Raw genomic sequence first — 22178 nt, 5'->3', positions numbered from 1 at the left:
GTTTTACTGTTTACCAGTCGATATGTTACAGAGACACGTCGTCTATACTGAATTGTATGTTGTAAAGTCACAATGCTCAGTTGAAATTAGAGATCAACAAACATCTGACAGCTCAGACGTGAAAATGGTGAAAGAGAGACATGAAAAAGACACAAATCAACCACAAAGAGCCACAAAACCAACATAAATAAAAGAAAGTAACGATAAAGAGACGCAAAATAACCACAAAGACACACAATGACTACAAACCACAACAGTACACTACATGTACAGGGGGAGACAGTTGTAGTACAAGTACATGTGATATTAACAGTTTGACCACAGCTCTGCTGTGTGTGGCAGCGTTCAGAGGTGTCAAATGGCAATGTGAAGTGGAAAACAAGATATTATTAAAAGGGAGAAGGAGGAAGAGGACGTGGAGAAGGAGGAGGAGGAGGAGGAGAAGAAGGAGGAGGAGAAGAAGGAGGAGAAGGAGGAGGAGGAGGAGAAGAAGGAGGAGGAGGAGGAGGAGAAGAAGAAGGAGGAGGAGGAGAAGAAGAAGGAGAAGAAGGAGGAGATGAAAAAACAGGGAGAAAGGAGAGAGAAGAAGGAAAGTCTCATGTTTAAAGTCCAGAGAGGAAAGTGGGGTGGGGGTGGGTGGGTGGGTGGGGGGGGGGGGGGGGGGGGGGGGTTGGGGATAGAGAGAGAGAGAGAGAGCAGCATGGGAGGGGGTTGGTCCTGTTCTCCAGGCCACGCCCCCTGCAGAGGCTATAGATGAAGGTGTTCGGGTTCACCGCTCCACAGCGAGGACGTCCGATAGCTGAACAAGTCCTAAGTCTGACCAACATCGGCAGAGACGGACTCTTAGTGAAGTTGTCCAGCTCCTGGTTGCTCCTCATCCTTTAAGATCCTCCTCGTCCTCATCTTCATCCTCATCTCCTGGAAGCTGAAGCTGTGAGAGGTCATGGTGAACATTGCTCTCCTCTTCCTGCTGCTCGGAGGGACGATTCTCCTCAACGGAATTCCTGCACAGACGATCAGAGGCAAGTGCATCAATGAGTAAATGAGTGGAAGCAAATGGACAACAAAAAAAGTAAATGTGTGAAATAGGCAAAAAATGGATTAATAAGAAGCTAAGTATGAAGGCTGAATGAAAAGCAGCATAAATAGGATAATGATGCAGGAATGGGGAAAGGAATGTTTTAAGGATAAATGTAAAATTAAAAAAAATTGTTAAAATACCAGAATCATTATTAATATTATAATTATTAATAATTTGGCTGAAATTAGGGAAAGAAACATGAAATAACATGATGTAAAAAACAGCATAGGGATAGAATTAGATGGAAATAAATGGCTAAAGCTGTGTATAACACGGTTAAAAGGAAACAGACAACAGCACAGAATTAAGCAAGGAGCAAAAAAATTGATGTAAATGTGCAGAAAGAAAGATGTCGGGCAGCTTTAAGCATTCAAATCTATTTTGATCGTGGGAGAAATTGTTTTCAAATGAACTGTTTAAACAGCGGGGTTGGTAAAAGCATCACAGGACACTTGTCACTGTTCTGTCATAAATGAGCTGTCCAGCTGTTCTTTTTGGCTGAATCAGCATCTTTGCCTCTAAACTTAAACTCTGTTAAAGTTCGTCTCGACTTTTTCACTGTAGTTTTGTGAATTTTGTGATTTCAAACTTCTACTCCTCTGGATGATGTGTTTGTCATGGTTCAGTCAGGTGTTGGCAGGCAGGTGTGTGCACAAAGCTAATTTATGATCTAACCTATGATTGTTCTGCCTCATTGAGCTTTTAAAGTTATGTAACCCGATAAAATCCCCTTCTTCAGAGTGACACGGTGGTCTGATGTGATGGCTCGGAGCATATTAGCTCACGGGGCGAGAGTCAGCCAAGAGCAACAGAGGGAGAGAGACGTTTGAGTCCAGCACAACATGCTCAGCTCTGAATTCTCTGTATGGATGTTCATTTGTGACTAAAATACTGAGTGAGCAGATATTTACTTAAAGTTGTAAAATAATGAAGTGCAGAACAAGTTTGGTCCATAAAATGTGTACTTTATTTCCTGGATCAGTTTTTTTAGTTATTATGAAGAAAGTGCGAGGACCCGCCTGCGTCCAGCTGTTAGACTCGTTCGTTCTTCACAGTTTAAGATCCCATATAAAGGCTCTGACTGGGGCAGGGAGCTCCACGTTAGCAGGATCCAAAGCACATGTTGCTGCAGCTACAGCTCAAATCTGACAGTTAGTTTACTCTCAGTTCAACTTCACATGCAGAGGATACAAACTCTGTAAAGTGGAAGCACAAAGTCCAGCTCTGTGTTCTCCTTTAGTCCCTGGACCCTGTCAGCCCTGGTTCAGACGAGTCAGATTTAAGAAAAAAAGAAGTATGTCAGAACTGTGTAATTAAGGAGGCACAAAACATGTTTTGCTTTTTGTTACCAGACACCTTCTCCTTCTCTTTTTTTACACTTTGTAACATGTTTCTTAGTTAACCTGTAGGGGGCGATAAAATGGCTTCAGCAGGCTGAGGTGACAGAAGTACACAAACTCAACCCAAACAAAGGTGCTAGTACTTCACTTGAAAATAAAGTACTCCAACAGAAGTAAAAGTACTACCTTAAACTCTTTAGTCAATCTGAGCTACTGACAACATGCTCTAAATGTACTTCAAATGCTAAAATAGCAGTACTGAACTAACAAAGTATACTACTACTGTGTTGAACTTGAGTGTTTGAGTCTGGTCCAGGTTTGATCCACATGTCTCAGAAATCAGGTTTCTGCAGAAAGAGAAAACATTTCTACAATTGACAACATTCACTTAAGTTTTTCTCTTCACAAACTGAACCTTTAGTTAGTGGCAGTAGAAAGAACAGCGATCTGTGGTTCTACAGAGTCGGTGGAACTAAAACAGCAGCAGCTGAAGGTGGAGCTGATTGGAAGTCTTCACCCACAGTAATACCTCAGCATTTGTTGGTGCATTATGTTCTATATTAGTACAGTACTTGAGTAAATACATTGAGCACTGTGAACACAGTCAACAGTTGTGGATTTCCCTCCAAATCCTAAAAGCCCCAGTGGGTAACGTCCTCCTTGGAGCTGTATATCTCCAGAGTCCAGTTACTGGTCCTACCAACCTGTCCAGTAGTTTTGCTGGTTGCTGTTCTTTTCTCTCTCCTCGTTCCACTCACCCCAACCGTTCGAGGCAGATGAATTGATTCGAATTGAATTGGGCGCAGTAAAACCAGCAGCAGTAGCTCATTAGTCCAGAGATGAAAGGTTCTGTGCTGTGTCAGGGAGGAAAGTTTAGTTTCCATCACAGTGTTTTACAGTTTGAGGCTGCCTGTGTTTATAGCCCACAAACGTCTTCTCTCGTCTGCTTTTCTGTTTTCTGCCTTAAAAAGCGACGGAGGAGAGCTCCGAGTTTTCTCTGCTTGGAGCAGGAGACTCACAGTAATACTGTACCCGAAGTACTGTGGATTCATTGTCTTTGTTCATGGTACACGCATTTCTTTTACCAGTGTCAAGTACACAGTAACATTTACATTAGTACTTTGCAGTAGTTTGATTATTTTTTCTCATTAGTCGTGGTACCTTATTACTTGTACTACTGTAAGGTTCAGATCATTTATAACATCCTTTGTGGTACCTGTGGTACTGTGGTAGTTAAAGTGCAGTACTTTGTTGCATACCTAACTGTTCAATAGTAGTTTCCCTTTCCTTATACTTGAATACTGAGTATTTACTCTGGCTCTTTGTAATACTTTGTTTATATGGAACATGGCAGTTGCTTGTGAACATTTGTTACATTTTAGGTTTATGTACTTGTACTCTTGTTCTTTGTGGTAACTCACTACAGTACTGTGATACGCTTGCATACTGATTTTAGTACTTTTTGGCATTTTAGCGGTGGCAGTAGCTCAGTCAGAACATCGGGGCTTAGTGGTTCGATTCCCTGTTCCTGCTGGCTACCTGTCAAGGTAGGTGTGGACAAGACACAGAAACCCCTTAGTAGTAATATTTACTGTCCAACCAAAACTTCTAACCCTAACCCTAACCCCAGGGGATCAATAAAGTATGTTGTTATTATTATTTGTACATCATCCATTTACTACATACTAGTACCTCATACTAGTACTTAAGGGTTCTTCGTGCTCCTTTTGGTGCTTTGTTATATTTCAGGTGGAGGTTTCTTGTAGTGATTCGATGTTTTGTGTTTGAACAATACTGTTGTGGTAGTTGTGTCTCTTTAATTGAGCGTTGAGGACCAACAAGAGTCGTCCGTTTTGTCTCTTGACCAGCGAGTGACTAAAATTGTCCATTCTGAGCAAATCAGTGCAGCTGCAGATGAATTCCAGGAAGAACGTTCCTCTATGTTAAACAAGTGTTGTTAGGAGGGGGGTTTTGGGGGTGGGGGTGCTGATGTGTTGCTTGTCGAGCTTTATCCGCTCCACTCAATCAGCTCCTGCCTTCGACAGGCCGAGAGGCGCTGCAGGAATGAACTGCATGATTCCACATGTCCAGCACGTCGACCTCTCTGCAGACTTTTCCCACACTGCAGGAATAAGAAAAGAAAACCTGGTCCTGACCGATGGACTCCCAGACCTGTTTCATAATGCTGCTCACAGCTCTGTTGACTGGTTCTGATCCACACAGGAGGCTGCAATGCTCTATTAGACGTGAATGTGTTACTGTGCAGCTGCACAGAAAGTTAATCAGCTAAATAAACAGAGCAGCAGAAACATGTTCCTCACGTGGTGACTGTTAACTGTTTGATGACTTGGCTTGGATTGGATTATCTCGAGTCCTACACAGGGACATGTCCTGAACGTTTTTCTTCATTGAGTTACAAGGAAAAATTCTGCTGAGTCAACAGTTATATGACCCGTTTTTCTGTTTTAAACTTTTATTAATTTACGTTTTGTAACATTGTCCCCATTAAAAGTAGCTAAATTAGCCATTAGTAGCTCCTGCTTGCGTCCTAACCATGGATTTTGAGACAACTGTGAGACTGAAACAAACTTGAAACATGCAGATTCTACAGAGAGATGTATGAATGTGTTTGTGATGTTCTCTGTTGAGGAAGTGTACATAGTGGCGTTAGAACAGGACTCTGGATGCTCACAGAAGAAGAGCAGTATGTGTTGTGTGGAGAATGGTTGGGACAAACCTTAACCCAGACTCAGCTCTGTAAATTTCTCAGTAGTCTTTGGTTTTCCTTAAAACCACAACTGTGAAACTCATGGTCGAGCTGGAGGAAAAGTCGAGGAATCACCACAGTTACTCAGATTCAGGTTTCCACAACTTGTATTATTAATCCATTTAACAGTTAGATTTCAGTCTGGAGCAAACACACAGGTTAACATTAGTGTTAGTGTCGCAAAAGATGAAACTAAATACCTGATCGTTTTAGATCTTGATGTTTAGGCTGCATGAAAACACCAAATGAACATCAAGTGAGCAAAGCTCCTGATCCAGTCAGTGATGATGTTCAGCCAGAAGATTCCCTGGTAGAGATTCGTTCGTCCGTTCACCTCTGTGCACTAGTGGTAGTACTATAACAGCAGTACTAACAGTACTGTGTGATTCGTATCTGAGCTCAGCTCAGTCTTTCAAGCGGCTTCGCGCCAAAACAAACCGCAGAGCTGCCAGAGCTCTGACCACAACAGGAAGAGAAATGTTCCAACACGTCTAGGATCCACTGGTTCAAACCAAACATAAAAATCCAAATCTCCTGCTTCAGGCCGAGTTTCTCTGAAACTGATTGGTGTCATTCAGTTAAGTGCCTCTCTTGTAATTATCTGCAATTTGTTCTAATGTGACCGGAGCAACTTAACTAACAGAATAATTTGGCTAAAAAAACGTTCAATTTGTTTGAAGCTCGTTGGCACGATGAAAAACTCTGAAATCAAACAAGATGTAAAGGATGGAGAGAAGAATTTCCACATGGTCTCTGACAGAAAGATTTTTTAAAACAAATCTACGCCTTATTTAGTGGGTCTACATTTAATATTTATTCTTTTTAAAATCTATCATTGATGAAAAGCTGTAGACCAGATTGTAGATTGTTACAAAAACCAACATCAATATAACTAAAATATGAAGCCGACACCAGTAGGTAAAGTGACAACACTGTAAGTAATTGTAGAAAAGTCTCTCAGTTTGTTCCGTTATATAGTTAAGTTTCAGTTCAGTTACCATACATTTTACTGCAAACATGTCAACTTAAGTAGGTACAGTACCTAGTACTAGTAGTAGTATCTATAACACTGAGTTATTGTCATTGGATGTTTCCAAATTTCATTTCCAGGTTTAATGTTCATATGATCTCATGATTCTGACTTGACATGCATGTTCAAAGTTATCATTAATTTAGTCATGTACAACTTCCTAAATAAGTCTTCTTCTTCTTCTTCTCCTCCTCCTCAGTTCGCCGTCAGAACATGAAGGTTCGGATCAACGCCACCGGCGACACCATCGTGATGAAGTTTGTGCGTCCGAGTCCGGACGTGAAGTTGGAGGGTTATATTCTGGGCTATGGCAGCAGCATGTTCTCCAAACAGTTCATCCAGCTGCCGGAGAATGGGAAACCCTACGAGACGGAGATGGGTGAGTTTTATATTTACAGGAAATGTTTTTATAATATGTAAGTATTAAGAGTATTTACTCCTATTATTGCAGTATCATTAAATTTTGTTGTCTTTTTAAAATAATGTTCTTGTTTAATGAGTAAATTCTTTAAAATGTCCTACCTGGGCTTCCATACTTTTTTTTAATTAGGAGGTTTAAAGACAAACTGAGCTAAAGAAAATACAAAAGCTTCCACTCGATGTAACGCAGGGTCATCATAGTTTGTTAGTAGATTGATTAGTAGATAGTTAGTAGACAGCACATTGCTCACTGATAAGATATACTTTTGTAAAATGTAAAATGTTTCTCTGTCGCTGTGAGACTGAGGGCTTGGATGTGACCACCAAACCCACATGTCTAAACCTCGCTGCCCGTGGGAAACTGTGAGATATTTCTGGGGAATAGCAGAACACGAGAAGCTTTGGGAACCAGGGGAATCATGCAGCAGGTGGTTCTGATCCTCTTTCTCAAGCTCGGCCAACAACTCTTAGTTCACCAAGACAAGGAAACACTAAAAGTTCTAATGGTGTGATTTACAGTATGTGAGGGAGCGTAGCATCGCCCACAGTGAGAGGGTTAATAGAAAACCTGCTCAGAATCATCCTTCAACACCAGCTCCTCTTGAGCCTGACTTGGTAACTTATGATGATTAGGGTTGTCTGGTGGAGGTTTTAGTCTTATCAGCTGTGAGAGCCTGATTATTAACGAGAGTGGAGACACGTTAACTTTCTGTGGTGTGGTGTGTTTAATAATCAAAGTTCAGCTGAGCTGGTACATTTTCTGAATTTAAGTACTTGGCCCAATGCGTGCTATGTTTAAATTTCAGTCCAAATTTCTCTGGAGTCTGGTGGAGCAATCACATATTTGAATTTGGCTTTCTTTGCTTTGAATCCTGACATACCTTATCCCAGTCTGTGTGTATGTAAGATAATAAGACAAATACTTTCAGAATTGGCTGGAGTTAAGTTGACAAGTCACCACCCCAAAATTCCTCGGGGTGTTTGAATTCAACGGTGAGAGTTTTTCTTTTCTGATAAAAGAAACATGAGGTTAGTTTTGGTCTTCTCAATGCTTTTTAAAATTATAACCCTAACCCCTTCTACTCTGTGGTTTCTTTTTTGGTGGAAATGTGACTGAAGTTTGGTGGACATACATTACAACCAACATCTCACACAGCCAGTAGGGGATCTTTTATTTTATTAATTATAATAATAAAATACTTCTTTGCAGTATGTGGAGTGTGAGGTTAAAGTGCTACTGGGAAAATCAAACACTGAAGTCATGCACGTTGCGTTTACTTTCTCTGTGGGCACATTAAACCCAGGAGATGAATAATAAACAGATATGAACAGTTTATTTCAGCTTTGGGAAATTTTTCATTTAATCTCCATCTTCGCCCGTCTCTCTTCGCTGCTGTTTCTGCCCCGAGGTCGCCTGACAATCAAACAGCGTGGGCGGGGCTGCGGTGTCAGAAGTGCTCTTAAACACTTCACGTGGTGTTTGCTTTCCTTGTTAAAAGGGCTCAGTGGAGAACCATCCATCAGCAGCTCAGAGAGGAGGAAGACGACCGCAGTGTTGACTCTTTAAATCTGATGCCGCCGGTGGTTTTGGGTTTTGGTTTCTTCAGCCACATGAGACAAAAACGAGGCTGCAGGGAGAGTTGATACTTCCCTGTTTCCTCCACTGGGAAACTGTTGTGTTTTTATTTACACTCTGCTGCAAGGAGGCAAAATGTGAATGAATGAGAAAAGTCAGGTTGTAAAAAAGTGTTTTAAAAGTGTTTTTAGATTATTAACTAATGAAAAACAAGGAGTAGTGATTTAAATAGTAGAACAGCGCATGTACAGAGTAGATTTAAAGAAACCGATTCATTATGGACAGATAACTGTATTTCTAACAAAAACTAATAAGAAACATACAGGAGCCCTGAAGGGTCATGTTCCTGAACCACCCTCGCATTAACACTTTACTTTGCTTTTGATTGGGGTCAAAGTGCATTTGAAGTTGAATAACTTTGCTCCATTAGGAAGCAGTAACTGCATTTACAACTCCCACTGTTTTATTGCACCATATAACGAATCAATTCAGGAATATTCACTAGGGTTTTGCAAAGTCAAGCAGGAAAATAAACGGCGGTGGAAAATTTGTTGATCTCAGTTAAAACGTCCCACATGTGTTTACTGTAAAAGCAGCCAGAAGAAGGCAGATTTTCATCTTTATCACCTGATAAGTGAAATTATTTCAGCAAACACATCACCACATTGATATTTTCCATCTAAACTAAACAGACATGCGAGCTGTAAGATCTGTAGTTGGTGAAAAAAGCCTCCAGGAATTTTCCAGGAAGCCGAACAAATCAACAATTCCCCATCAAACCCTGAAGTTACAGTAAAAACAAACTGTCCTGTCAGAGTTTTACCATCCCAGCACTCTCTACTGTATTCATGGACAACTTCAGCTTCAGTTAAATACTGACTGAGCTTGATGATTGATGAGGTCAGGAGTGAACGTGGGGGGAAACATGTTTCCACCTGCATAGGGCGAAGAGACCGAGTGACTGAAGGAGACTGAAGAGGAGGAGATGAATGAAAGCAGACTAACAGTTTTAGGGATAACAGCTCTAGGACAGTCTAGTTAAGCCCACTTATATCAGAGTCTTCTTCTTTGTGTCCTTCTTTTCCCTTCTTGACTAATTTTAAGGAAAAAGCTGAAATGTGCTGATTAACAGGTGAACAGAAGCTGTTGATTGCTGCTATTTTAACAGCTATTAATCATTTGTGAATAAGTGAAACAGGTAAAAACAGGTTAATAATGAAGGTAACCCAGGGCTTTATTGACTTTAAAGATTCATTTAAGTGTCGGTCATAGCTCATTCTGTCACAGTGGAGAGTCTAAAAAGGTCACTAAAGCATCACAAAAGGGAAACTCGTGGATCAACGAGTCAGTTAATGAATGAATGAATACTTTATTGATCCCCTGTACACGACTCAATTCAGCAAATATAACCATGAAAAGCAAGATGTAAGAATCTCATCTTCACAGTGTCCATTTAGAAGCTGAGGTGAAGCTCTCTCTTCTTCCACAGATGGAGCTACTACTGAAATCTGTAGTCGGATCATCTAAATACACTTTTTAAACATTCCACTGAGTTTAAGAAGAAAAACAACATTTTCACAATCGGTAAAAAAACAGTGTAGACTCAACCTCTTACCCCCCATGACCAAGTTCTTTGCTTTAGGCCAGTAAAACATTTGGAGAAAGGACGTTTTAGAAGCTGTTGAACAAAAAAAACAACAACTAAAGAATAAAAGGAAAAAACCAAAGCAAAGAAAAATGAAACTGGACTGAAACACAAAGCACCAAAGGAGAAACGAGTCGACTGTGAGTGAAGAAAATCGGATTATTATAAAGGAAGCTGGGAGTGTTTTCACATATGGATGTTGGAACTTCAGCAGAGAAACTTCTCTCTGTAATTGTTCACATGTGTGCGCCTGCTTTCTGTCTGGCGGGTGGAGGAGGTGTTGGAGGTTTTGCTTTAATGGGCTAACAACACGACCACGCCATCATCCTCACGTTTCCATAACAAAGTCCAGAATTCCTCACGTTTCTGCCGCTCTGAGCTCAGTGACAAGATGCTTGTGTTTAAAAGTACACGTTGTACTACAGAAGAAGTACTGGTGAAATACTTTTTACAGTACAGCTGCATATACATTGTGAAATATCAGTGTTTTTTTTTTTTTGTTGTAAGTACACAGTCGTAGTACCTGTAGTAGGAGGAGTGGCAGTGGTACTGTTTTAGTAAAATAAACTTCCTTATTTCAAACTGCAGTTTTACAGCAAAAAAGAAAAACAAACCTAAACTAAACACTGACCTGAATCCACATGTTGTTTCAGATGCTGAACCCAAGTACCTGGTGGCCGTTCAGCCAATCCCAGCCAACGATGTGAAGAAGCACTGCACAGGTATGCTGACAGCTTCCTGTTTTGGTTTAACCTCCTGTTCAGGCCGACAGGGAGTCTCACTCTGTCCTCACCTGTGTGCACACAGGTAAGGTGAACCTGGAGAAACCTCTCCACCTGGTGATCGGCTCCATCAGCCCAACGGCAGTGCTTCTGTCCTGGGGAAACTACCTGAAGACTCCCTATGAAGGGAACATAATGAAAGAGTGTTTGGAGGATGGGTGAGAGCGAAAAGAAGAATTTGTAACCATGTGATCAGTGTCTCAGAAAACATTTACTATTACAACTAACATCTAATATCTGTTAAACTGAAAATAACTCCAACAAAAAGACGTCATAATTCATACTGACGGTTATTTTCACCTCTAGAAAGAACGACTTCAGTTCAAGTCTTCATATGTCCTGACATTTGTTCAGTTTATATTGTCTTATTCCACCCGCTTCCTGTGTGTGATGGCCAGATTTGGCCCCACACTAAGTGTAAGCATGTAAAGGCTGACCCTAAACCTAACCCTAACCTTAACCCCTAAACCTAACCTTAACCCCTAACCCTAACCTTAACCTTAACCCTCTTTTCTTTTATTTTATTACGTCAGATTACTTTCTAAGTATAAGATTTATAGGATAAACACTTACCTGTGAACCCTAAGATCACTGGTTCGATTCCTGGCTTCCCCTTGAAGCATACCCTAGTATCCTGCAAGAAGTAGGATCCTAGTATACCCTAGTATCCTAAGATCTAGGAGATTAGACTTGGTTTTATCCTCCATATAGTTTGATCTTATACTAGATGTATTTTAAGGTTTTTATTATTACCATTCCTTCACCCTTTTGTCTTTTAAGTTCATAAAAAGAGGTGGATTGATACTTGGGTTGGTGTATAGCTCAATGAGAAAAGAAGCCACCCTGGAATCCCAGGTCTAGTGGTTTGATTCCCGCACACCTCCTTGATTCACATGGTGATATCCTTGGATGGTGAACGGGTGCTACCTCAGAAGTACTGCGATCTGTAGAGCTGCCCATGCAACTTCCTTTTGAGGGGATAAACATCATAGAATGGATATCCAGCCGACACAGAACTGGGATAAAGTTATGTTTTTCGTCTATATATATCAATATATTATAAATTTGCATGGTATTCTATGAATCGAAATATTTGAATATTTGAATGTATTTATTGATGTTATGGTGTTGCATATTTTATTCTGCTCCTACATGTTGCATGGTTTTGTGTGATGTATTATATTTAAGCACTTTTAAAAAGCATTTATACATTACTCACTATTTATGGATATATTCATTATAATTTTATAATTTTATTATTTATAAACTAATAGTTATTTTATCACCACTGATTCTAATAATAGTTTTATGAGAATCACTTTTAATTTCTTTTTAATTTTCTTTTTTCATACCATTACCAATTCTGGAATCCCTTTTGGTCTTGGTTGGATATAAGCTGCCTCTCGACCCTCTTCTCTTAAATTACAATATATGAATAGATATACGTTCTTCTTGAAAAGTGTCTGGAATATAGAGTGATATCAGACAACAAATAAAACACACTAAATCACCTCTTTTTAAACTTTAAGACTTCCTTCTTGTTGTCTTGTTAACCAACTATCTTCAGATTGAAAAAGCTACTTGATGAATAGTGAAACGTTTCAACCTAATAAGAAGGAAGTCCAGTTACCAGGACTCAACTTCACCTGGACAACTGAGAATCTTCACAGATATACAAATAAAACTGATTTAAAAAATGGAGGAAAACCTTTTCAGTTAGACATGCTTGGACAAGGTTTGATCGAAGATGCTCGTTCAAAGCATACTGAGGCTGTGAACATATTTAACAGGATCAACTTAATTATCAGGAACCTCACATATGTTACAGATTCATCATACAACCATTTGTATAAACCCTTATTCCGCGTCTTTGGCTTAGTGAATATTTTTACATCCTTTCATTTTTATTACTTGCTATTCACAAAGCTTTATTTCCAAACTTAGACCTGATTCTTGGCACTTTTGAGATAAATGGCACTGACCAGCCAAACAATCAAGCAGATGAATGGTTTGAGTCAAACTAATTGGAGTAGCCATGGGAAAGCTTGACCCATGCGTCCTCCACTATTCTTGGCTCCTTGTAAAAAAACAGTGTCAGCTCCTTCTGGAAAGTGTTTGGCTGCCAGTGTTAACAACACCTAATGGGAGCAGCTGTTTGCTTGCTGAGGTCAGAGAACCCACATGGACTAGACATCCACGTGGATGTCCTTCATTCCTATCTTCTAGTCACGATCTTAGGTCTTGTAAGCCAGAGGAATGATCATTGCCTCGACTTATAGGTAAAGTCATGGAACTGTACGAAGGTGTCAGAAAGCTCCTTCGAAAGTCCAAAGTCTGGCATTCATCAACGAATTCCAGATGTAGCTGAAATTTTTTAGGCTCTGGAAGATATCATTAACCATGCAGCTCTATCAAAGACTTTTCAGGATGAAGCAACTTCCTCAAATGAATAAATCAATAAACGCAAAGCCTACAGTTAAACAACAATGTTATTGATATCAATAATGATATTGAATGTCTCCTGTTCCAAATCCAGTTCTTATTACCATTCTAAGATGTCTGCGCAGGACAATGAGGGTATGTTTAAGAATTTGGAAAAGATGGTTTAAACACAAGTTCCTGCAATAACACTAAACAGTGGGACCGGATGCAGACACTTGATGACAAATATCCATTTCTGTTTTAAAATCAGACAAAAACAAAGCTCCGAACTTCCTAACTCCTGAAGCCACCTCAGACTTTTCATAGGTTTGACGCCCCTGCAGCGTTGTTGAGGTAGGACTGTTGTGGTCTGACATCGCAGAGAACTCATAACATATACTTCTCTTTGTCTGCAGGTTTTACACCATTCGCTACAGAGAGAGGAACAGGAAGTGGACCTACCAGACCTGCCCAACCAGCGACACAGTCATCGACAACTTGAAACCCAACACGCCCTACGAGTTTGGAGTTCGCTCCAACAAGGACGACCGCAGCGGCATGTGGAGTAAACTGGTCATCCACAACACCAACATGGGCAGTAAGTAGCAGACTGTTTATATACGAAGTGAAATTTTAGTGATTGGTTTTCACTATGGAGAAGGACCAAGCTACATGCTAACTTAAATTATCGTTTTTAGCCTGAAAGAAAATTATGTTTTTGATGACTTTACACCCAAATACCAATGTTCTTCATTTTATTTTCGAAATATCCAATAGCATGGTAATCCACAATAGACCATGATACTGTTCCTAGATCAGGGCTATACAAATCAGGACTATACAAATCAGGGCTATACAATTTGAATGTAAATGTCCATTAGTGGTGTCATTTTAGACTGCCAGACCTGTATATCAGCTTTTGTACAAAGAGTCATCTCAGACTCTTTTCTAATTGAAGTCTATTAAGTATTTAGTTGATAATCTTCAGCTGCTTAAAAAAGGCTGCTGGCAGAATTTAAACATCAGTGTTATTAACATACTGATTTGGCAGCATTGATCTATCTGATCTATCTTTTCTGGATTTCACAGATAAAAATGAACAGAAGCCGTACAAGCTGGGTAACCCTCTCACACAGCCAATGGTACGTAACCTAAATGTAAATCTACTGTGAAGATCTTTAAGCAACGACCAGGAAACTTCAAACTTATATTTATCTTTTAACATGTTGTATTTGTATACTGTATGTAGTATTTACAACTAAGAGTGCAATATTAATGGGGGAATTCTTTAACTTGACCATTTGAATCAGACTGATACTGGTTATATTAATTAATTCGTAATTATACTTGTTTAACTCACATAATAACACTTCTTCTTGACTACGTCTTGACTTCTGATTGGCTGATTCTTTAAACATCACATGTGGAAAAGATGTTTAATGTGTGTTAGTTTTACTTTATCAAGCATAACTAGTACATTTCAAATTCAAATGTCTTTTCATTACAATAAAATAAAGAACATTGGTCCCTGTCCACAGACATAGACACTAATTAGCATACATACATATTTTGTGTTTCTCAGAAACCTCCTGGTCTGTTCCCTCCTCGTCCTGGTAAGAACTGTGATTTTTTATTTATTTTTAATTAACATACAATTGCATGAGACTTGTTCAGGCAGTGTTTATTTCTGCCAGACATTATTCATGGAATCTGTGTAGTAGAAATGCAGGTATGTACAGTTCTGAGTAATCCACCACCTGTATCCAGAGGTGGAGACATTAACAAAAGAATAAGAATAAGTGCTCAGACAGACGTGTCTTCTTGTTCAGGCCGCTTATAATTCTCTGTGTGCAGGAAACTTCACAAATCTGCACACTTCATAGAAATACTAATTTTGTTAATTGTCTTGGATTCAGGAGTTGAATCATTGTAAAAAACTATGATTTAGTTCTTGAATTAATCATTTTAACCATTTGAATGCTGAGAATGTAAAAAGGTCTGGATCACTGTGTGTTTTACTTTCAACTTGTTTGCAGCTGTTCACAACCGAACGCATCCTCGACTCAAAAATCCAGCATTTCCAGGAGCTCCACGCACTTCTTTCGGTGATTATCTCTTCTTTCTTCCTTTCCTCCACACACACACGTTTTATTTTTACTTAGGGCTACAAAGACATTTTGACCTTGCACAGACTTCCTCACAGCAGCTTCCTGTTAGCGTCTGCCTGCCTGTACTTAGCATAAGAAACTACTGAAGTCAAAATAAATGCAGTTTTGAAGGTTGAAAGTATAAAATCCACTGTTGTTCTAATATTCAAAGAACAGTAATATTACACTTCCCTCCAAAAAAGTCACACACAAATATTTTACCTTTAGCTTTAATTACAGCAGGCATTCACTGTGGCATGGTTTCAATAAGCTTCTGCAATGTCATAACATTTAGACAGTTCTTAACACAGTTTTAGTTGTTTCATTAATCTCCTAGGATGTTTTCTTTGCTTGATTCATGTCAATAATTTGACCCTTCTGAAACAGATTAACATCTTTTCCACAAACACAGGATGTTTCTTCAGACATGGTTGTTTAAGACATGAGAAGCTACTAACTGCATCAGTTAGGGTTCAATAACCAGCTGAATAATAATCATCCAATTCAATTAAATTCAACTTTATTCGTGTAGTGCCAAATCACAACAGAAGTCATCTCAAGGTGTGTACAGTGTTTAAGGTTTAAGACCTTACAGAGTATAGTTATACAAAATATTATATAGAAAACCCAACTATCCCATCTGGGCAAGCCTTAGGCATTAGTGGATAGAAAAAAACTCCCTTTAGAGCATATGTGTCAAACTCACGGCCCGCGGGCCACATCCGGCCCGACGTGTAACTATATCCGGCCCGCGAGATCTTTTCTATATTATTATTATTAATGGCCCGGCGATATGAAGCGCTGGCAACACAATAAACTACAGATCCCATAATGCAGCGCTTCAGCTGCCTTGCCGAACACATTCCGCGTTAATCAAGTCTAGTTTATGATGCTGCAAGTTATTATGAAGCTAGTCCTCAGGATGCCAATTAATGTTGGTGGAGCTGATTGAGCTGCAGTGTAATGACTGAAGACAAAGTAGGACACTGCAGGACCCGCACAGTTTATTCACTCCATTCCCGCAGAAATGTCCCAGCTCCGTCCACATGCGGCTCGAACCTTGTTTATGTTTGGTAGCACAAATCTTAGTGAGAAGCTGTTCTCAGTGATGAAGACTAACAAAACAGCACACAGGAGTCGTCTCACTGGTGAGAACCTACAGTCCATCCTGAGAATCTCCACAACACAGAACATCAAAACAAATATAAACTAACCTGTTGACAAAAAAAGATGCAGCTCTGATAAAATGACATAAGAGCAAAGACTGAATGATTTGATTTGTTATTGCTGAAAAGCACAAATTTTATTTATATTTCCAGGTTTTGTTATGCAGCATGTTCATATTTTGAATTTGTATAATTTTGGCAGGAAATATTTTTATGGAGAGCAAAATCTTTTGGGATATTTAAAATTTAAGTTTATTTTTTATATAAAATGACATAAGATTAAAGACATTTGAAGGTTTGTTCTTTTAATGTTTACTTTATTTCTAACTTGTATAATTTAGACAGGATATATTTTTATAGATTGCAAAATATTATAAGTTATTTAAGGTTTATGTTAAAAAAAGTTAAGTTTTAAAAGTTTTAGTGTGCTCAATAAATGTTTATCCTTTTCGGCCCGCGACCTAAAGTGTCTTTTGGATTTTGGCCCCCCTGTGCAATTGAGTTTGACACCCCTGCTTTAGAGGAAGACACCTCCAGCCGAACCAGGCTCATAGTGGGCGGCCATCTGCCTCGACAGGTTGGGGTGAGTGGAGAGAGAAAAAGACAGCAGGCAGGCTGAGGATACCTGCAGAAAAGTACAGAGAGAGCGGTAGACAGAGAGGAGAAAGAACAACTACAGGAGAGAGACAACACAAATCCATGCAGTAATTATCCAATGGGAGTCTCTTACCTATTTGCTTAGTTAAATCCAGGTGGTGACTTTTTTTGGACGGGCAGTGTATAATACTACTATTAGTGTTTGTCGGCCATGTCAATTTTTGTTATATTTACTCTTTTTCTGCCACAGTGGTACAAAAACAATGGAAACAAGATGATAAATTATTTGCTGTTCAGTCCAGTTCATCAGTTTAGTCCAACCTAAGCACCTGCTTCACACAACATGAGTTTCCCAACAGATCCTCTGACTCTGTATTTTCACCACTTTAAAACCAAACATATTATTTCCCACAGCACCACCTAGGATCCAGCAGGAAACTGTATCTCTGCCCAGCTCTGCTGAGCCTAAATGGCTCAATGTTTCACTTGGTAACAAGCTAAATGTTTTTTATTTTGTTTGCACCTGCTTTGGCTGAGTCCAGTGATGTACCTGGGGGGTGGGGCGGTATCTGGGCCTTGCAGCTGTTATGATTGGCTGCATGCTGGCATGTCTTGAGTTAGAAAGTCAGTGAGAGGCTTGGAGGTGACACTGGAAAGAGTAAGTTCACTTTGACAGCAGCCATGGCTCATGTTTTAAACTTCAGCACACAGCACAGCTTTATCTGTGCACTGGAAATGTGCCAATCTGTTCATCATCTTTCACACTGAAATGGTTCTTCTGTCTTTTCTAAATCTTTTTTTCCTCAAAGGCCCCAGATCTGTGTCTCATCTGTAAGGAACACAGAAAGAGATTTTTAACTGAATATTCAGTGCTCATTTCCAGAGTTGTTTAGGTCAATTTGCCAGTATTACCACTGGATTTTGACACTAGCTCATGTTCCCCATCCCATTCTCATCCGCTTATCCGGGGCTGGGTCGCGGGGGGAGCAGCTTAAGCAGAGATGCCCAGACTTCCCTCTCCCTAGATACCTCCTCCAGCTGTTCCGGGGGGGGGACCGAGGCGTTCCCAGGCCAGCCGAGAGACATAGTCCCTCCAACGTGTCCTGGGTCTTCCCCGGGGCCTCCTCCCGGTGGGACAGGACCGGCAAACCTCCCCTACAAGGCGTCCCGGGGGCATCCGAAACAGATGCCCAAGCCACCTCAACTGGCCCCTCTCGATGCAGAGGAGCAGCGGCTCTACTCCGAGCTCCTCCCGGGTGACTGAGCCCCTAACCCTATCACTAAGGGTGCGCCCAGCCACTCTATGGAGGAAACTCATTTCGGCCGCTTGTATCCGCAACCTTGTCCTTTCGGTCATGACCCAAAGCTCATGACCATAGGTGAGGGTAGGAACGTAGACTGACCGGTAAATCGAGAGCTTTGCCTTTCGGCTCAGCTCCTTTTTCACCACGACGAACCGGTACACCGACCGCATTACTGCTGCCGATGCACCAATCCGTCCGTCAATCTCACGCTCCCTTTTTCCCTCACTCGTGAACAAGACCCCAAGATACTTAAACTCCTCCACTTGAGGGAGGATCTCCCCCCCAACCTGGAGGGTGCAAGCCACCTTTTTCCGGTTGAGAACCATGGCCTCGGACTTGGAGGTGCTGATTCTCATCCCAGCCCCTTCACACTCGGCTGCAAACCGCCCCAGTGCCTGCTGGAGGTCCCGGTCTGATGAGGCCAACAGGACAACATCACCTGCAAAAAGCAGAGATGAAATCCTGTGATTCCCAAACCGGATTCCCTCCGACCCCTGGCTGCGCCTAGAAATCCTGTCCATAAAAGTAATGAACAGGATCGGTGACAAAGGGCAGCCCTGTCGGAGTCCAACATGCACCAGGAACAAGTCTGACTTACTACCGGCAATGCGAACCAAGCTCCTACTCCGGTCATACAAGGACCGAATGGCCCTTAACAAAGGGTCCCGAATCCCGTATTTCCGGAGTACCCCCCACAGGATGCCACGAGGGACACGGTCAAACGCCTTCTCCAAGTCCACAAAACACATGTAGACTGGATGGGCGAACTCCCATGAACCCTCGAGCACCCTAGCAAGAGTATGGAGCTGGTCCAGTGTTCCACGGCCAGGACAAAAACCGCATTGTTCCTCCTGGATCCGAGGTTCGACTAGCGGCCTAACTCTCCTCTCCAGCACTCTTGAATAGACTTTCCCAGGGAGGCTGAGGAGTGTGATCCCCCTATAGTTGGAATACACCCTCCGGTCCCCCTTTTTAAAAAGAGGAACCACCACCCCGGTGGTGGTTCTGCCAGTCCAGAGGTACTGTCCCTGATCTCCACGCGATGCTGCAAAGGCGTGTCAACCAAGACAGCCCTACAACATCCAGAGACTTAAGGTACTCAGGGCGAATTTCATCCACCCCTGGTGCCTTGCCACCGAGGAGCTTACTGACTACCTCGGTGACTTCGACCAGGGAAATGGACGAGTCAACCTCTGAGTCCCCAGCCTCTGCTTCCTCAACAGAAGGCGTGTTGACGGGGTTGAGGAGATCCTCAAAGTATTCCTTCCACCGTCCTACAACGTCCCCAGTCGAAGTCAGCAGCTCCCCACCTCCACTGTAAACAGTGTTGGCAGGAAACTGCTTTCCCCTTCTGAGGCGCCGGACAGTTTGCCAGAATTTCCTTGAGGCAGACCGATAGTCCTCCTCCATGGCCTCGCCGAACTTTTCCCAGGTGCGAGATTTCGCCCCTGCGACCGCGCGGGCTGCGGCACGTTTGGCCTGCCGATACCCATCAGCTGCATCAGGAGTCCCACAGGCCAACCAGGCCTGATAAGACTCCTTCTTCAGCTTGACGGCTTCCCTTACTTCCGGTGTCCACCACCGGGTTTGGGGATTGCCGCCACGACAGGCACCAGAGACCCTACGGCCACAGCTCCGAACAGCCGCATTGACAATGGAGGTGGAAAACATGGTCCACTCGGACTCAATGTCTCCAGGCTCCCTCGGGACCTGATTGTAGCTCTCCCGGAGGTGGGAGTTGAAGACCTCTCTGACAGAGGGTTCCACCAGACGTTCCCAACAGACCCTCACAATACGTTTGGGTCTGCCAGGTCTATCCAGCTCCCTCCTCCGCCATCGGATCCAACTCACCACCAGGTGGTGATCAGTTGACAGCTCAGCCCCTCTCTTCACCTGAGTGTCCAAGACATATGGTCTGAGGTCAGATGACACAACCACAAAGTCGATCATAGACCTCCGACCTAGGGTGTCCTGGTGCCACGTGCACTGATGGACACCCTTATGCTTGAACATGGTGTTCGTTATGGACAAGCTGTGACTAGCACAGAAGTCCAATAACAAAACACCACTCGGGTTCAGATCAGGGAGGCCGTTCCTCCCAGTCACGCCCCTCCAGGTATCACTGTCATTGCCCACGTGGGTGTTGAAATCCCCCAGTAGGACGACAGAGTCCCCAGTCGGAGCACCTTCCAGTACCCCTTCCAGAGACCCTATGAAAGCCGGGTACTCTACACTGCTATTTGGCCCGTAGGCACAAACAAAGGTGAGAGACCTATCCCCTACCCGAAGGCGCAGGGAAACAACTCTCTCGTCCACCGGGGAAAAGTCCAACACATGGCAGCTGAGCTGGGGGGCTATAAGCAAGCCCACACCTGCCCGCCGCCTCTCACCATGGGCAACTCCAGAGTAGAAGAGAGTCCAACCTCTCTCAAGGAGTTGTGTTCCAGAGCCCAGACTGTGTGTGGAAGTGAGCCCGACTCTCTCTAGCCAGTACCGCTCAACCTCCAAGACAAGTTCAGGCTCCTTTCCACCCAGTGAGGTGACATTCCATGTCCCAATCGCTAGGTTCCTTGTCCAGGGATTGGGTCGTCGAGGCACCTCCCCACGGCTGCCACCCAATCCACACTGCACCGGCCCCCTATGCTCCTTGGCCTACAGGAAGTCGGTCCCACGTCGCTCCTTCGGGCTGAGCCCGGCCGGGTCCCGTGAGAAAGATCCCAGCCACCAAGCGCTCGCCTACGTGCCCCAACCCCGGGCCTGGCTCCAGGGTGGGGCCCCGGTGACGCCGATCCGGGCGACGTAACAGTCCTTGATTTCATTTTCATCATAAGGGGTTTATGAACTGCTCTTAGTCTGGCCCGTCGCCTAGGACCTGTTTGCCTTGGGAGACCCTACCAGGGGCTTAAGCCCCCGGCAACCTAGCTCCTAGGGTCATTCGGACACGCAAACCCCTCCACCACAGTAAGGTGGCAGTTCGAGGAGGGGACTAGCTCATGTTAAAAACCTAAATTTGATCAATTTCCGCTTATCCATTAAGTTTGAAGGACATTTGGAGTTAAGCAATCCAAACTTGTTAAAGCAAATTAAAAGGAGAAGGTTTTCTGTTTTGAAGTAAAACTTAATCTTTGATGATGAATTATACCCATGCACTATAAACCACTGTCATAATTTCACCCACAATTTCTCTATCATCCATCCAGTCATTCCACTGGCCTTCTGTTGCTGTCTTCACTCTTCTCTGTGGTTGTTTCTCAAGTCAGTGCTGTGCTCAGTAACTCTGCATGAAAGGACTGCATGTTGACCAGTTCAGACGCAGACGTGGTTACCCTAGAACCCTAGAAGGCAACCCAAGTCGTTCTGCAAAAACCTCTTTCCACAAAACCCACATTCTACACAAGTAAAATGTCTTCTGGGCTTTTCTGTATTTCAGTGAGGTACAGGACTATGGGACCAAAACCCTTTTTCTCTTTCCCAGTTGGAGAATCTTGTTTAAACATAGATCTGGGTACCATCTGAAATGACATGTAAATGAGGCTGACCATGAGATTGATTGAATTAGATGTCTGTTCACTTCCAAGTGGAGTATATCCACTAAATTAATCCAGAATCAAATGTTTTGGCCTTAAATCAAACCTCAAACATCAACAAATTCCCATGATCACAGTACCTCTCTCTTCTCTCGCTCCAGACAAGACTTTTAAAAACGACACCAACCAACCAGAGGATTCTCCTCCTCCTGCCCTCCCCAAACTCCTGCCTACCACAGCACCTCCTGCCAACACCACACCCCTTACTAAATTACCCTCCAATCGTGACTCGCTTCAGGGCCTAACAACTAAGATGCCTACTAGTGCACCTGAGAAGCCTCAGAACCCTGCTGGTAATTCCCTCCTTCTACCTTT

General features: G+C 42.4%; 1 protein-coding gene across 11 annotated transcripts in view; it reads left to right on the top strand.

Annotated features, from left to right (window-relative positions):
* Window positions 1-700: 700 nt before the first annotated feature.
* The window catches only part of abi3bpb (ABI family, member 3 (NESH) binding protein b), a 32844-nt gene continuing 11366 nt past the window's right edge, over window positions 701-22178 (top strand). For 5 of the 11 annotated variants that reach the window (XM_026362838.2, XM_026362837.2, XM_026362833.2 and 2 more), the window contains exons 1-10: window positions 702-1022; window positions 6418-6597; window positions 10513-10581; window positions 10667-10799; window positions 13479-13660; window positions 14152-14204; window positions 14645-14675; window positions 15099-15167; window positions 17387-17461; window positions 21965-22156. In XM_026362838.2, the coding sequence (XP_026218623.1) occupies window positions 944-1022; window positions 6418-6597; window positions 10513-10581; window positions 10667-10799; window positions 13479-13660; window positions 14152-14204; window positions 14645-14675; window positions 15099-15167; window positions 17387-17461; window positions 21965-22156 (1063 nt within the window). In that variant the 5' untranslated portion in view covers window positions 702-943. Of the gene's footprint in view, window positions 1023-6417; window positions 6598-10512; window positions 10582-10666; window positions 10800-13478; window positions 13661-14151; window positions 14205-14644; window positions 14676-15098; window positions 15168-17386; window positions 17462-21964; window positions 22157-22178 lie in introns of all 11 variants that reach the window. The other 6 variants (XM_026362831.2, XM_026362828.2, XM_026362839.2 and 3 more) reach the window with 4 other exon arrangements.

This window comes from Anabas testudineus, chromosome 2, assembly GCF_900324465.2.
Source record: "Anabas testudineus chromosome 2, fAnaTes1.2, whole genome shotgun sequence".
In the NCBI taxonomy this organism is placed as follows: domain Eukaryota; kingdom Metazoa; phylum Chordata; class Actinopteri; order Anabantiformes; family Anabantidae; genus Anabas; species Anabas testudineus.
The sequence above is the reverse complement of the archived record's forward strand: the minus strand, read 5'-3'. Positions and strand labels throughout refer to the sequence as shown.